General features: G+C 41.6%; 1 protein-coding gene across 1 annotated transcript in view; it reads left to right on the forward strand.

Annotated features, from left to right (window-relative positions):
- Window positions 1-13,941, forward strand: part of GFM1 (G elongation factor mitochondrial 1) — a 49,604-nt gene that overhangs the window by 10,866 nt on the left and 24,797 nt on the right. Inside the window, exons 7-13 of the mRNA XM_014602826.3 lie at window positions 5,769-5,923; window positions 6,645-6,729; window positions 9,770-9,907; window positions 10,735-10,836; window positions 11,606-11,662; window positions 12,942-13,079; window positions 13,840-13,922. Coding sequence (XP_014458312.1) covers window positions 5,769-5,923; window positions 6,645-6,729; window positions 9,770-9,907; window positions 10,735-10,836; window positions 11,606-11,662; window positions 12,942-13,079; window positions 13,840-13,922 — 758 coding nt within the window. The remainder of the gene's footprint in view (window positions 1-5,768; window positions 5,924-6,644; window positions 6,730-9,769; window positions 9,908-10,734; window positions 10,837-11,605; window positions 11,663-12,941; window positions 13,080-13,839; window positions 13,923-13,941) is intronic.

The following is a 13,941-nucleotide window of genomic DNA, read 5'->3' on the forward strand; positions in this document are numbered from 1 at the left end:
TCTTCTCATGAGCTGACTTTTTTGGTCTTTTAATATTGTAACAAAATGTTAGGATGGCTACACAGAGCATTGATTCTGCAGACCAGCATGGACTGTAGCTTCAGGCATTCTTATACCTAAACTGGGAGGGAAAGCTTTTTTTTTTTTTAAAAGAGGTGGGAAGCAGCTGCGATTACCATTGACTTCAGTGGTAATTCTGGGTACCTGGCATCATTAATTTTCAGGCTCTTATTTTTATGAGGCTTGAATACAGGAATAGAACAATTCTGTTCATAAAGCACCTGCTCTGCTGGTTGCTCAAGGCAGCATTTAATAGTGGTTATAGGTGGAAGAGTGTCCTCCAGGGCAGAACAAAGAGTGCTGCTGGAGAAGTGCACTATGTATTCTGCTATTGTTTGTTGTGGGGAAAGAGTGATTCTAGGAGGAAGCTGTTATCTGTTGCTTCTGCTGAGAAGTCTGGGAAGAGGGTTGGTTGCAAAAGAAATTTGTCTATTCAGAATGGCCTTACTTTTTTTCCCTATCTCCGGAAAGCCAATTAATTACAGCTGTTTAAGCTGTAGCAGTGCAGAGGCAGCTTTATTTGAACTAATTTGTCCCTGAAGATGGATTTTCTTTCAGTGGCAGGCAGCCAAGTTCTTGTGGAAAATATTTTTTCATGGAACTCGTGTTAGATAGCACTCCTGAAGGTCACAGTTCTAGTGGATGGTGCTCATTAAGGATCAAGGGCTCAGACAGGGTTTGCTGCCCCTAAAACATATGGAATGAGAAGTTGTTTGTTTGATGTATCCCAGCTACTCAATGGCATGAAAGTAATATTTCTATTTCTCTTACAATGATTGCTGATGGAATTGATGGGAGACACACTTTGACAGTGTTTTATTTTCTGGTAGAGTAGGAACCCTAGGCATTAACGTAATTAGATTTTCAGTACCCTTGTGCATGCACACACCAACATGGACAAGATGACCCCAGAAGAGGATAGTGGTGTCTTGGGGGGGGTTTTGTGCATGAAGTTTGGTTTTATAATCAAATTTAAAACCTTCCAGCCAGTTTTCTTCTCTGCCTTCATAACCATTAAGTCTTTCCAGTGTTTTCCTTATGGACTAACTTGCTCTTTCAAAACTCATTCTTTGCCAATTTCAAAAGTCTTTCAATCAAGAGATTTTAAGTGTAACTTCAAAAAAGTTTCTGCACTAATTGACATTTCTGCACTAATTAAAAAAAAGCAAATAAAATGGTTGTCTAGTATAGGAGGCAATGCTGCTTTTCTGCAAGTAAAGTGAGTAATTAGGATATCTGTAAATATACTGATTGCATAGGAACTCCTTGATTATAGCTAATGCCCCATCCTGACTAGTGCAGATAAACTCAAGTCCTCTTCTACGAGAGTTTGGACCCTAAGCCTAAAGATTTTAGGCTAGTATTTTCATAAGTGACTAATGATTAATATGTGTCTGTATAAGCAGTCTGTGCTTTATGAAAATCAGATCTCTGTGTGAAGTCTTCAGCTGGGTACTGAAGATACTGGTAACTTTTTAGGAAATATAGGTCGTTAAAAAAGAATGAAAGCCCCAAATGGCTTTCTGTTATTCTTCTGGAAATTGTTTTGTTAGCTCCTTCACTTAGTGATTTTTTTTTAGATGGTAGCATGTAAGGGAATACTGAAAACCAAATCCCTGAAAGGATAGGAACCTCTGATAGGAACCCTGTGAGCTATTCATAGCTAATGACCATCACTGAGAATACAAATGAACTTTTTAAATAACTTCCTTATCCAAAGAAGGCAGCAGTTTCTTTCTTGTGTAGTTAAGTTGGTAACTGTAGAGAGCAGCATCCTCTAGTGGTTTGGATAGAAGAGTCAAGGTCAGGAATCTTAAGTTCCATAGCCGATAATCAGTGATTAATTGTTTGATTTTGGGCAAACAGTTTAAATCAGGTGTACCTCAAGATTTTTTTTTTCTGTCTTTTTATAATGGGGATCCTGTTTGTTTACCTTGTAGAGCAGTCAGGTCTTGACTCTTCAGGTAAAGCAGTTTGAGAACTCAGGATGAAAGGCACTGCATAAGCACAAGGCTAACCCCCCCCCCCCACCCCCCCCTACTTAGCCTGACATCCTTGGGGATGCCCTAGACAGTCAAAGAAACTCAGATGTGCCAAGGAATGGTGAACAGATTTTTCAGTAGAGCAGACTGAAATGCTTTTCATCAGAAAATAGTGATTCATTGAAACAGAAACTTTTGTGAGAAGGGGAAGTTTCAGCAAATATTCTGTTTTGGAAAAAAAAAAATGAAAAATGTTTCCAATATACAAAGCCCTCCTGATTTTAAGTTTTTAGAAGCTCCATTTTTTTTTGTTTCAAAATTTGGATTTAATTTATAGTTTAAAAAAAAAACAAACTTCAAACAAACAGGGTTTGGAATTCTCAAAACAATATTGTTATTCTTCATGCACTTTTTTCCATATTTTAATTTTTAACCCAATTCAGAAGGGGGAAAATGTTCTGAACCTCAGTTTTGCAAGGTGGGAAAACTCTTCCCCCTACTTCTCCCACTCTTCCCCCCAGCCTCTCTTCCTTAGCTCCTACCCTACACTACCCTACAGGATCGGGAACTCCCTGGCTGTGTGACTATTACTGCTGCGGATGGGCCACTGCTCTGCCCCTGTGATAGCTGTGGCTGTGCCCTCTGGGCTCTTACAGCATGAGGCATAGTGCAGTGGAGGCTCTTGCTCTTTAGACTCTTGAGGACCAGACACTTTCCTCCAGGCTGAAGAGGGTAGCACTTTAGTTGCCAAATTGTTGCTATTGCCTGGGTTTCTGTTGATAAATGTCTTTTGCAATATTGAAGCCAGCCTCTTTGGCCAGCTTGCCTACTACCTCTCAAACTAGGTAGTGCTTGAAATGCTGTCAGCAGGTGCCCTGCTCATTAGGTGAGAAACTTCCAGTGTCGAGTTTTTGCAGTTGGTGACAAGTGGGCTGCAAAGATATTTTGGTATTATCTCTGTGCTCTGCAAGGCTCTTGCAGAAATACCATTTGCCAAGAGTCTTTCTGAACATGTATAGTGGATTCTCAGATGGTTTAAAATTTTACCTGTTATTGACATTGTGTCCCTAATAGGTGAGCAGGGAAAAATAAGGGTAAAAAATTATCTTGTAATTGAAGAAGAATAGGGTAAGGGAGCAGGAGAGGTGGGATCTTCTGTGTTTGTTGCAGTGTGGCTTAGGTCATTTTGACCTTCCTACACATCAGTTTTCTATCTGAAAGATTGTGCAGTGCATTTACAATGGGTAACAGTGCATGAAGGGACAGCAATAGATGAACATTGTAGGTTCTTGGATTGTCATAAAGCTTTATTTTTAAATGGGCTTGGTATAGGAGCACCATCAGAAGAATAGGAAACTGCCCAAAGGACCATAAAAAGGATACTGATACTGCAGACAGTCAGATCCTTGACTGATAGAAGTCCAGCGTATATCAGCTGAATATTTGGGTCAGAGGAGGAATTTGTGGGGAAGAATCTATTGCAGGGGATTACTGCAAGGATAGGTGTTAAGCTAACTCTTGTTTCATATCTTCATTAATAATGAAACATAAAAATTGTTAAGTGACACTAAACTGAGAGCAGCTAGAAATACGTTGAGGCTATGTGGGATAATACTTAGGGATCTGAAAAAATTAATAATGTAGAACAAAAATAGGAAATAGAGAATCAACTTGAATTTAATATCTCAATGGACTGGAGGCACAGAAATCTAGATAGAAGTACTATTGACAGAAACTGCAAGGTGATAATGGACAGCAAATGGGACATGAGAAAAGACCAATTCATTTTTGGGCTGTATAAACAGAGGCATCAAATCTTTATAGTTTCATAGTTGGTAGGGTCAGAAGGGACCTGAGCAGATTATCAAGTCTGACCCCCTGCCATGGCAGGAAAGAGTACTGGGGTCAAACGACCCCGGCAAGGTGTTCATCCAGCCTCCTCTTAAAGACCCCCAGGTAGGAGCCAGCACCACTTCTCTTGGAAGTTGGTTCCGGATCCTGGCCACCCTGACAGTGAAGTAGCGCCTCCTGATGTCTAGTCTGAATCTACCCTCTGCCAGTTTGACCGTTATTTCTTGTCACTCCTGGTAGTGCTCGGGGGATCAGGGACTCCCAATGCCTGCTGGTCCCCCCTGGCTAGTTTGTAAATGGCCACTAGATCCCCCCTCAGCCTTCTCTTGTGGAGGCTGAACAGGTTTGAGTCTCTTAGCCTCTCCTCGTAGGGCCTGCCCTTCTGATCCCTGATCATGTGGGTAGCCTTTCTCTGGACCCTCTCCATGTTGTTCACATCCCTCCTGAAGTGCAGTCCTCCAGCCAACTAGTGACCATCTGACTGTGTAGGTATTGATGCCACAGTCTCCTATTTTTTCAATGAGAATGGGGTGAGAGACAGTGTCGAAGGCCTTCCTAAAGTCCAGAAAGACTACGTCTACTGTAATGTCTGCATCTAAGGCTTTTGTGACCTGGTCGTAAAAGGCCACCAGGTTGGTCTGACAGGACCTGCCTCTGATGAACCCATGTTGGTTGCCCCTAAGCATAATCTCTCCTGCTGGCCACTCGCAGACATGCGCCAGGATAATTCTCTCAAAAACCTTACCCAGGACCGAGGTAAGACTATCTGGCCTATAGTTTTCTGGGTCCTCCTTGCTCCCTTTTTTGAAAATGGGAACCACATTGGCCCTTTTCCAGTCCTCTGGCACAACGCCAGAACACCATGAGTGCTCGTAAAGCTGTGCCAGAGGTCCCGCAATGACCTCTGCCAATTCCCCCACCACCCTGGGGTAGAGATCGTCAGGACCTGCTGATTTAAACACATCCAGTCCCTCCAGAAGTTCCCTGACTAGATCCTCACTGACCCTGGGCCTGGGTGCGCCTCCCCTGGGACCTACGGGGGTCCTGGTATGGGGGGTGACCTGGTCCCTGCTCAGAAAAATGGAGTAGATTGTCTATTTGTATGCAGCTGTCCTTGCTGTATTATATCCAGTACTGAGCACCTTTATCCCAAAATGAAATTTAGAAGAACAGTGACAAACATAGTTAGACAGCTGGAGAACTTAACTTGTGAGAGAGATTAAACAAATTGAGTTGCAGTTTGGCTAATCAACAAAGAAAATGTTAAAACTACAAATAGGCAAAGGAATCAAGTATCAAATTTCAAATAGAGAAAAGCTTCATCTAGAGCCGTGTATTTGGTTTTTAGGAGAACTTGGGTGATGGTGGGAAAGTGGAAAGTGAATATAGAGGGAAAAATTTAAGGATAGATCTATTAGAAGTAGTCTCTCGGTGGAAGTTTTGATGCAAGCAGAAGTTGGCTCTTGAAAAGGGATTGATTAGAATGTTAGACTATATCTAAGCTCTCCCTGTTTCAGGCACTTTTGTTGGGGCTAGTGAACTGAAAATATTTGGGATTTCTTCTTTAAACAGCTGAGGCATCAACATAGATAATGGGTTTATTGTCCATTTGAAATCTAGCCAATGTTAAGTGAGAAAAAAGAAAACTGAGCAACTCTGCAATAGTGACACTTCATACACTGTAGCATGGACACTTCCATTTATCCCTTCAGTCTAATCCTTTCTTTTTTAAGCAATGATTATTTTTTTGTTCTTTATGGAACTCACACTTTGTCCTAATGGTCTAAACTTCTTGTTGAAGGCAGTGCCTTTCATGTACGTGTAAAATATTGAAGTCACTATGGGAGCCGAAATAACACATCTATGTTTTTCTAGCTTGCAGTAAGAAGAGCAACACTGAAAAAGTCTTTTACCCCTGTACTTATGGGAAGTGCTCTGAAAAACAAAGGAGTGCAACCACTGCTGGATGCTGTCTTAGAGTACCTCCCAGATCCATCTGAAGTCAAGAATTATGCTATCCTCAACCAGGAGTAAGTACAGAAGGAGCAAGGGTAGGAGGACACTTATATATGGAGGTAAAAAATGTTTGCGTGATTAAGATTTTAAATAGATATAAAATGAAGGAGGAAATGTGGGTAGCAATATGCATTAATAGTATGTTTTACCAGTCACTTCAAAGAATTATGTGACTTGTGTCAGGGTGAGATGACACAGTGATTTGGTCATGTGGTTATTTGTCTGTGTGATAAAGTGGCGGCAGCACCTCGGGCTCTGTCTAGACTAGGAAGGGGGTCACATTTGAAAATATGTTTAAACACCTGATTAATTGCAACAAGTCTAAATTTAAACATGCTTTTGCAGTTTAAAAAAATTAAGTCCAGACATTCAGAGAGCCAGTTTATATCTCTCTTTATATAAGTAGTGATTTGAGTAATTCACAGTACATTTGGACATATAAAATCAGATACATCTTTACATAAAAACAAATCCAAGTAATGATGAAATGATTATCTTGAGGTTTTTCTTGCTATATTTGAGCTACTCTAATACTGTAGTGATAATTACAGTGTTAAAACATAAAGAGGTAGAGGTGGGACCACTAAATGTGTTTTACACTCTTTCCCTGAGTGCCAACATTTTTCAGTTGACTCCTTTCCTTCCTTTTTAACCTCCTTCCCCTCATGACCCTCCATTTATATAAGAAAGGTTGTATTACTTACTTTTCTTTACATTTTTTTCCTTTAAAAAAAGGGATTCTGAGGGCAAAACCAAGCTGTTGCTGAACTCAGTCAGAGACAACTCCCAGCCTTTTGTAGGCCTGGCTTTCAAGCTGGAGGTGGGTTGTTAATTTTTTTTCTCCATAATTAAGCAAGAACAGTTAAAATACAGGGCATTTCCTGAGCTATATAAATAACCAATGAGCTAAGTAGGGTTTATTGGCACTGGGCCATTGGTAATTAATCCCCAGGAAGTGTCCTTTGCAGGAATTGTTACTGGTTTTATGAATGAAACACATTAGACTTCTGTTTTTAAGTTTTTCAGTAAATTTGTAAAGGTTTGTGCATATGCTGAACTTGTTACTTCATCAGTGCTCGCATCATGTGGCTGAAGTAAAGGTCTCCACAGGACAGATGCCGAGTATATTAACCAGCTGACTTGCTTCAGTTGTTTCTAAATGTTTTGTGCTAATGCTGCTAATATCCAATTCCTGCTGGCTGGCTTAGAGAGCTGAATACAGCATGTGGTGTTAACCACAGTATTGCTATACCATGCCTATTTTCCTTAGGCATAGAAAACAGCAAATCCAACCAAGGGAACTACTGTGACCAAATTTTAAAGGGCTTCTTTCTTTCTGCATGGGATAGACCTTTCTTTCACGCAGCAGTTGCATATTACAGTACGTGGCACTGTGAGTCAAACAGCACCTGTGCTGGCTAGCAGAAGCACTTATCTCTAGCATTCAGTGTACACTGAATCCTAGGTGTTGGGTTTTAAATGAGCATGACCAAGATAAATGACCCAGCATAAAGAACTAACCTTGTAGGTGCAGACATTGATTCTTCTCACTTGTACTGCTGTACTTTTCCAGAGATAGTAGTTAGTAGGGCTGTGCGAAATGGCTCCATTCCATTTTGCCTTGAGTTTCGACAGTTCAAGGGAACAGCCTTCCATTTCAAATTTAATTTCGGTTTGAAACAGCTTTTCTGTTCCGTTCCCATCTAGCGCAGGGGATGGGAAGTCAGCCCAGCTGGACTGAGTTCGTTTCCCCAGCACTGTGGTCAAAACATTTTGACTAGCCTCATTTTGTTTCGAGGCTGTTTTGCAGCCCTTTGTTTCATTTCAATTTTGATGTTTCGACCTCGAAATGAGTCGAAACGAAATAGCCAGCGAAATTTTGCGCCACCCTAGTAGTTAGTAGATGAAAAGCAAGAAGAAAGATGAGACAGAGAAGTAGGTGGTGATGGCTGTGAAGAGGATATACTGACAATAGCCCAATTGGAATTCCACTCTACATTGAGCTCTCATAGGAATAAACAAAGCAGTTATTAACTTTGATCCATTAAGAGTCCAATCAAAATGAGTCATCCCATTTATGGACACTGATTTTCATGTCAAGACAATTTTATATCGTTCTGTTAAAAAGAATTGTGCAGCCTTCTCTGAAGCCTTAGAATCCTTTAATCACCAGGAGACTTTTACTGTTTGATCTAGTCAGTAGTGACAAAATCTGCCAGTAACTTTCCTTCAGAACTTTTGTTGATATCTTCTGCTGTATATGAATGCATCAAAACATGACTGAATTTAGAAGAGTTACAATATTTGTATTCCTTTGTATTTTTGGAAGCTTGATTTTTACTTTTTGTGTTGAAAAGTGTTATCTTTAGCCAGGTACAGATGTTCAGCTTCTACCGAGATAATTGCTTTTCTCTTAAATAAAAAATGGCTGCTCTGGAAGAAAAATAACCTGGGTGACTGAACTTCTATACATTACACAAGCTTAACTTTTCCTGGGGACCAGGATTCATGGAACCGGGGGAAAGGCCCCCTGCCTTCCTGAGAAGGCAGGGTCATCCTGGTCTTGAGACGGTGTTGCAGGCTAGTTGCTCTGCTCCTCCCATAAACCAAGAGGTGAGGGAAGCAGCAGCCACCTCTCCCTGCCTCTTCCCCAAACCAGACAGTCCCAGTTTCAGGAAGAGGCAGGGGGCTTTGCCAACTTCCACTGGCTTCTCTTTGCCCCTGCTTCTTGGCTGAGCAGCAGGATGGCAAGTTTAAAAGTTGGTGGCCAGAGCTGGGGCACCAGGAAAGCTTCTGTGTGCATGGCTCCCAGCCGCTCCAGTTTCTAAATTGCTGCCCCTACTGCTCAGCTGAGTAGCAAGGCACAAGAGCAAGCTGGAGGGGCAGGGAGCTGGATGTACAGAGATTTTCACCAGCCTGGCTCCCAGCCCCTTTGACTTCCCTTTGCTGCATGAGACGAGCTGCTCTGCGATGGCAGCAAGGCTTGGGAGCTTTATCACTGCAGCAAAATACCTTTGCTTCACCCTGCACTGCTCTGGCTCAGCCTGGGACAGTGCAGGGTGAGGCAAAGGACTCCCAGAGTGTTGCTGCAGTGGCTGAGTACTCCCTTCTGCTCCCTGCACTCCTCCGGCTAAGCCTGGAAGAGTGCAAGGAGTGGAGCTATTCTCCTGTGTGAGAGAACCAGGAGGGTTCCTGTCATGGGAGAATGTACACCCTTCCTGCTAATCAGATGATTGACAGGATGCGGGGGCATTCTTCCAGGGGCTGGAACCGTTCCTGGCTGCCTGTAGCAGCAGTTGCTTTTCAATAGTTGCCAACTGCTGCTTGATAGCCTGCCCCCTTCCCAGGCAGGGAAGTTCTCCAGCTGGGGCTTGTACAGTTCACTTCTCAGTTGTTTTTCTACTGTAAGAAATTTCTTCTGGTAGAAATGTATGTCTGTACACAGCCTTTGTTCCGTGTCTGGTATGAACTAAAGCAGTACATTTTGTCTTGGTGGTTTATTGCAGACCTACTGAGGAAAATGTTACTGAACAAAGTGAGTGAAAATTTGGTGGCATCCTTAGATGCAGACTAGTGATTGAGCCTTCTATTTGTATGTCTTATGTAGCAAAGCTGAGGGCTGGTGCATTATGGAGCTGTGGAGATAAAGAAACTTGTTAAGAGATACTAAATTCCAACTTAGAGTTGAGAGAAGGATTGAGACTATTTAGCAATTGGAAGTAGGAGTTCAAACTGCTGAACTCAAATTAAAAATCCTTTAACATGGGCCAGTATAAAGCATGCATAGAAAGGTGGAGCTTTTGACTTTCGTAACCTTAAAGTCTCTTTTTAACACGTTTTAACTTGTGTGCTATTTTCAGGCTGGCCGATTTGGGCAGCTGACATATGTTCGAGTTTATCAGGGGATGCTAAAGAAATCTGAATACATATATAACACCAGGACAGGAAAGAGGGTGCGCGTGCAAAGACTGGTTCGTATGCATGCAGACACACTGGAGGTGAGTGTGGAAATTGGAGCTAGGACAAACTTTGGATGGCGTTATCCCTTTTTGAGGCATGGTTTGAAAAGTGAGGTGCTACTTTCCTATCACATTAGTTGGAGATGGTAGAGATGATCTGTTCTCACTTGGCCCTGTTACTGTAGTGTGGGCTTCACAGGTATAACTGGATACTGAAGTATTCTTTTTGTATTATTTTTTTCCATTGAACCAGGAAGATTTTCCACACACATTTGGTGCCAAATCCTGCAACAGGGTTTGTTGGCTTTGGGATAAAGGAAGCCAGGTGTGTCTTTTTCCCTATAGATTCCTTGCTTGGATCTGCTTTATGAAGACTGTCTTCCTTCTTCTTACAATAAGTATCTTGAATGAGTTTTTAGAGTTATTAAAACTATAAAATGTCTCCCAAAATGCTACAAATATTGTCCCTGCTAGAAAAGATGTTCCTGTAGGAGCCAACTGGATTTTCTTCTGGAATTCTTGTCATTTTAACTCCATGGCTGGGTCAAGACTGCATGAAAGTTAGAAAGTGATACTGGCACTGTTTCTCTTTGGCAAGCTATTATTGCAGTTGAAACCCCCATACATGCTTCTACATTGAAATCTTAGTGAAAAAAAATCATATTTGCCTATGTACAACACATTTCAATCAAAGCTGGAGTCTTCTAAAGAGTTGAAAAGAGTTGGGCATTCAACTTCCTTAAGCTCAGGTTTGTATCATAGTTCTTTCTGTTTGAAACTGGATGTAGTTGTCTGTGCGCATTAAATACATTCTGTTGCTTCCTTTCAGTACCATGCAAAAAGCTAAACTTGCTGTTTTCCTTTAGGATGTAAATGAAGTTTATGCAGGAGACATATGTGCATTGTTTGGAATTGATTGTGCAAGTGGGGATACATTCTCTGATAAATCTTGTAATCACATTTCCATGGTAAGTATAACTTTTTCAAACACCTGATTCATTGCACACTGTAGGTTTATCAGGATTTTATTCTTAATCCTTTTTTTAGTTTAAAAGCTCAGTTTATTTAGGTAAGTGACATACAGTTAGAAATTACTTGAGGAAACGTGATATTGGTTTGGAATCATGGGACAGGCCTAAAACTTTTCTCAAGCCTACAAGGGCTGCCATTTCTAGCTGGGAAGTTCAGAGCCTCACACACAGGCTTGAACTTGCAGCTTGATGGTCCCTAGCTTGCCACACAAGCCCCTGGGCCACAGAATATGGGTCACTTTATACTATAACAATATAAAAAAAAGTTGGGGTGTGTGTAGATAGACAGATAGTATGTTACAGAGTAACACACTTAACACCAAATATTTTCAGCTGTAAGGGACATGATTACTATTTCTTTAAGCATAAAAGGTTAATACAGAGAGGGTATGTATGCCCACACTCCAAATAGCATTTGGGTAGAAAGACAACTTTGTATCTATACATATAACAGTGTTAGGAACATGAATGCAGACCCAAGCAACAGTACTAGAACTGTATATTCTGCAATTACCTTGTGTACTAGGGCAAGGTCCTAGTATAATCTCAAGATGAATTACATAATTTTGCAGTCTTACTGTACTCGATATAAGGCTGAACTAAGCCACACCATGAAAACTATGCTGTGGGAATCCACAGTTTCTGAACCCAAAACTTCAGTTCTACTGCAGGTTTGTTATTTGATAACTCTTTATAATCATTACAGGAATCAATTCATATCCCTGATTCTGTCATTTCTGTAGCCATGAAGCCTTCCAACAAGGTAGGATAAGTATAAACAAGCCTATAGAAAACTTTCTTGTCCAAGTTACCTTCCCTTGCCGTTTAGCAGTTTACTTGAGGGAAATGCTTTGTATTTGTCTAATCTGGAAAAATGAATATAGTGTTAAAGTGTGTTAACTTACATGTTTGCTTACGCGTATGTATAAAAGTGTTAGCTGGCCGTGACTAACTGTAGGGGTTTCTGTAAATTAAGAAGACTTTCCCTGTTGGCATAGCTTTAAGCAGCTAAATCATGATAAAAGTTCTCTATCTGAGTTAAAAAACAGCTGACTCCAGGCTTCTTTCTTGACCTCAGTTATGACATTTTCCTGGTAGGATAGATATTCTTTATTGTATTGTACAGACTGTTCACCTTATCTTTTGGGGAGTAAGTCCTGTTATAAATAGAACTGAGTAAATATGGTAGTCTAAGATAAGGGCTCTCCCTATTTAACTTTGGGGGGAAGACCCTTGTCTTAGAATTGCATGAGGGCAGTGGGGAATGGGAGGCAGGAAGCTGCTGTGTGTGGCTCAAACTCCAGCCCCAGGGTGGGTTAGGACCATAGCTGCTGTCTGTCCCCCACCCCCACTGCCTCTGCACCCCACAATTCTCCCTTCCTCCCATGCAGCCCCTATCTCCCCACACCCCCCCCGGTTGTGCCAGCAAGCTTTATCTATGCTGCAGCCTGGCTTACTGAGCATGGCCCCAGCCCAGCCTGTAGCAGTGGCGTGCAGCCCACATGGCTGCTACAGGGGCTGGTGTGGCTACTTCTGGGGCTGGCCTGGGCCTCGTGCCCAGTGCCCCACGCTATAACGAGGTCAGAGTCTGCCAGAATGGAGCAAGGGTAAGGATGGAGGGGGGGGTGGGAGCAGAGAGGCTTGTGGGGAGGGGGGAACATGGGGGATGGGCTGAGTGGGACCAGGTAGGGGACAGAGGTGGCAAAGGGCAAACAAGCAGAAAGCAAGGTGCTTGACCTTCCCACCTGCCCTTCCCCACTGTCTGCCCCCCTGCAGCAATGTGGGGGGTGGGGAATGAATTAAAGATGTCCCTCCAATAATTAGATTCTATACATGGAAAATTATAACAGATTTAAAATTTTCCATGTATAGAATCTAATTATTGGGGGGTCATCTTAGATTCAAGTAACACAGTAATCTGTTTGGGGAGGCAACTCTGAACTTCATTGCAAGGAAACGGTTCTACCTGTCTTGTTACTTGTTGCATGTTGAATATTAGACGACAAAACTGATATTTTTTACATGTGTTTGGATTATTTTAGAATGACTTGGATAAATTTGCAAAAGGACTGAACCGGTTTACAAGAGAAGATCCCACCTTCAGAGTCCACTTTGATGATGAGAACAAGGAAACCGTTGTTTCTGGAATGGGGGAACTACATTTGGAAATCTATGCTCAGGTGATTATTAAAGCTGAATCTGAGAGCTGGACTATGGGTTGGGGAAAGCTTCCTCCTAACTTTGCCCTTAGGATACTGGATGTGTTGCTACTTGCTATGCACTTTTAAAGACAGCTGACTTAATCATGTAAAAGGGTTAAATGATTCCAATATATGGGGCCCAGTTTGGCAGCTGGATGCCTGGGGGTCATATGGAGCTAAGAGGGATTTTCAGAGACACAGAATTCCACTCTTGCAGATCTAGTGCAGGCATGAGGCCACTATTTTTAAGTGTATAGAAATCTTTACACTATAAGTTGCTAAAAGTATCTGCGTAAATAATTTTGGCTGCTAATGATGGTTACTAAAGAACAATTGAATCTAGAGAGCTGTATGTTTTTTAATGTTTCTGGGATTCTTTTCTTTCTACTACTTTCTTTCTTCTTTCTTTTCAATCTGCTTAAATTTATGTCTTTAAAAAAAAACTTGTGGCAGGGAAGGGAAACCCCCAGTAGATCATAATAAATATTGTCCCTCTCTCCATACTGCCTCCTTTTTGGGTTTCCCACAGTACTAGGGGGAAAAATCAAGAAGTGTAAAGGAAAATGGATTGTAAAACTAACTGAAAGGAAGGTTTGTTAGGGAGTGAAGGGAGGGCAATAACTTAAGCCTATTCTGATTGATTGATTGTTAAATATAACACGACACATTTAACGTCTCAGTAATAAAGATATTGCCTATACAAAGAAATGATTCTAATTGTTTTTTACTGTTTCTGCAGCGAATGGAAAGAGAATATGCTTGTCCTTGTACAATGGGAAAACCAAAAGTTGCCTTTAGAGAGAGCATCGCAGCATCTGTACCGTAAGTATTAGCATAATAT

The sequence above is a fragment of the Alligator mississippiensis genome, chromosome 7 (assembly GCF_030867095.1).
Source record: "Alligator mississippiensis isolate rAllMis1 chromosome 7, rAllMis1, whole genome shotgun sequence".
Taxonomy (NCBI): Eukaryota; Metazoa; Chordata; order Crocodylia; family Alligatoridae; genus Alligator; species Alligator mississippiensis.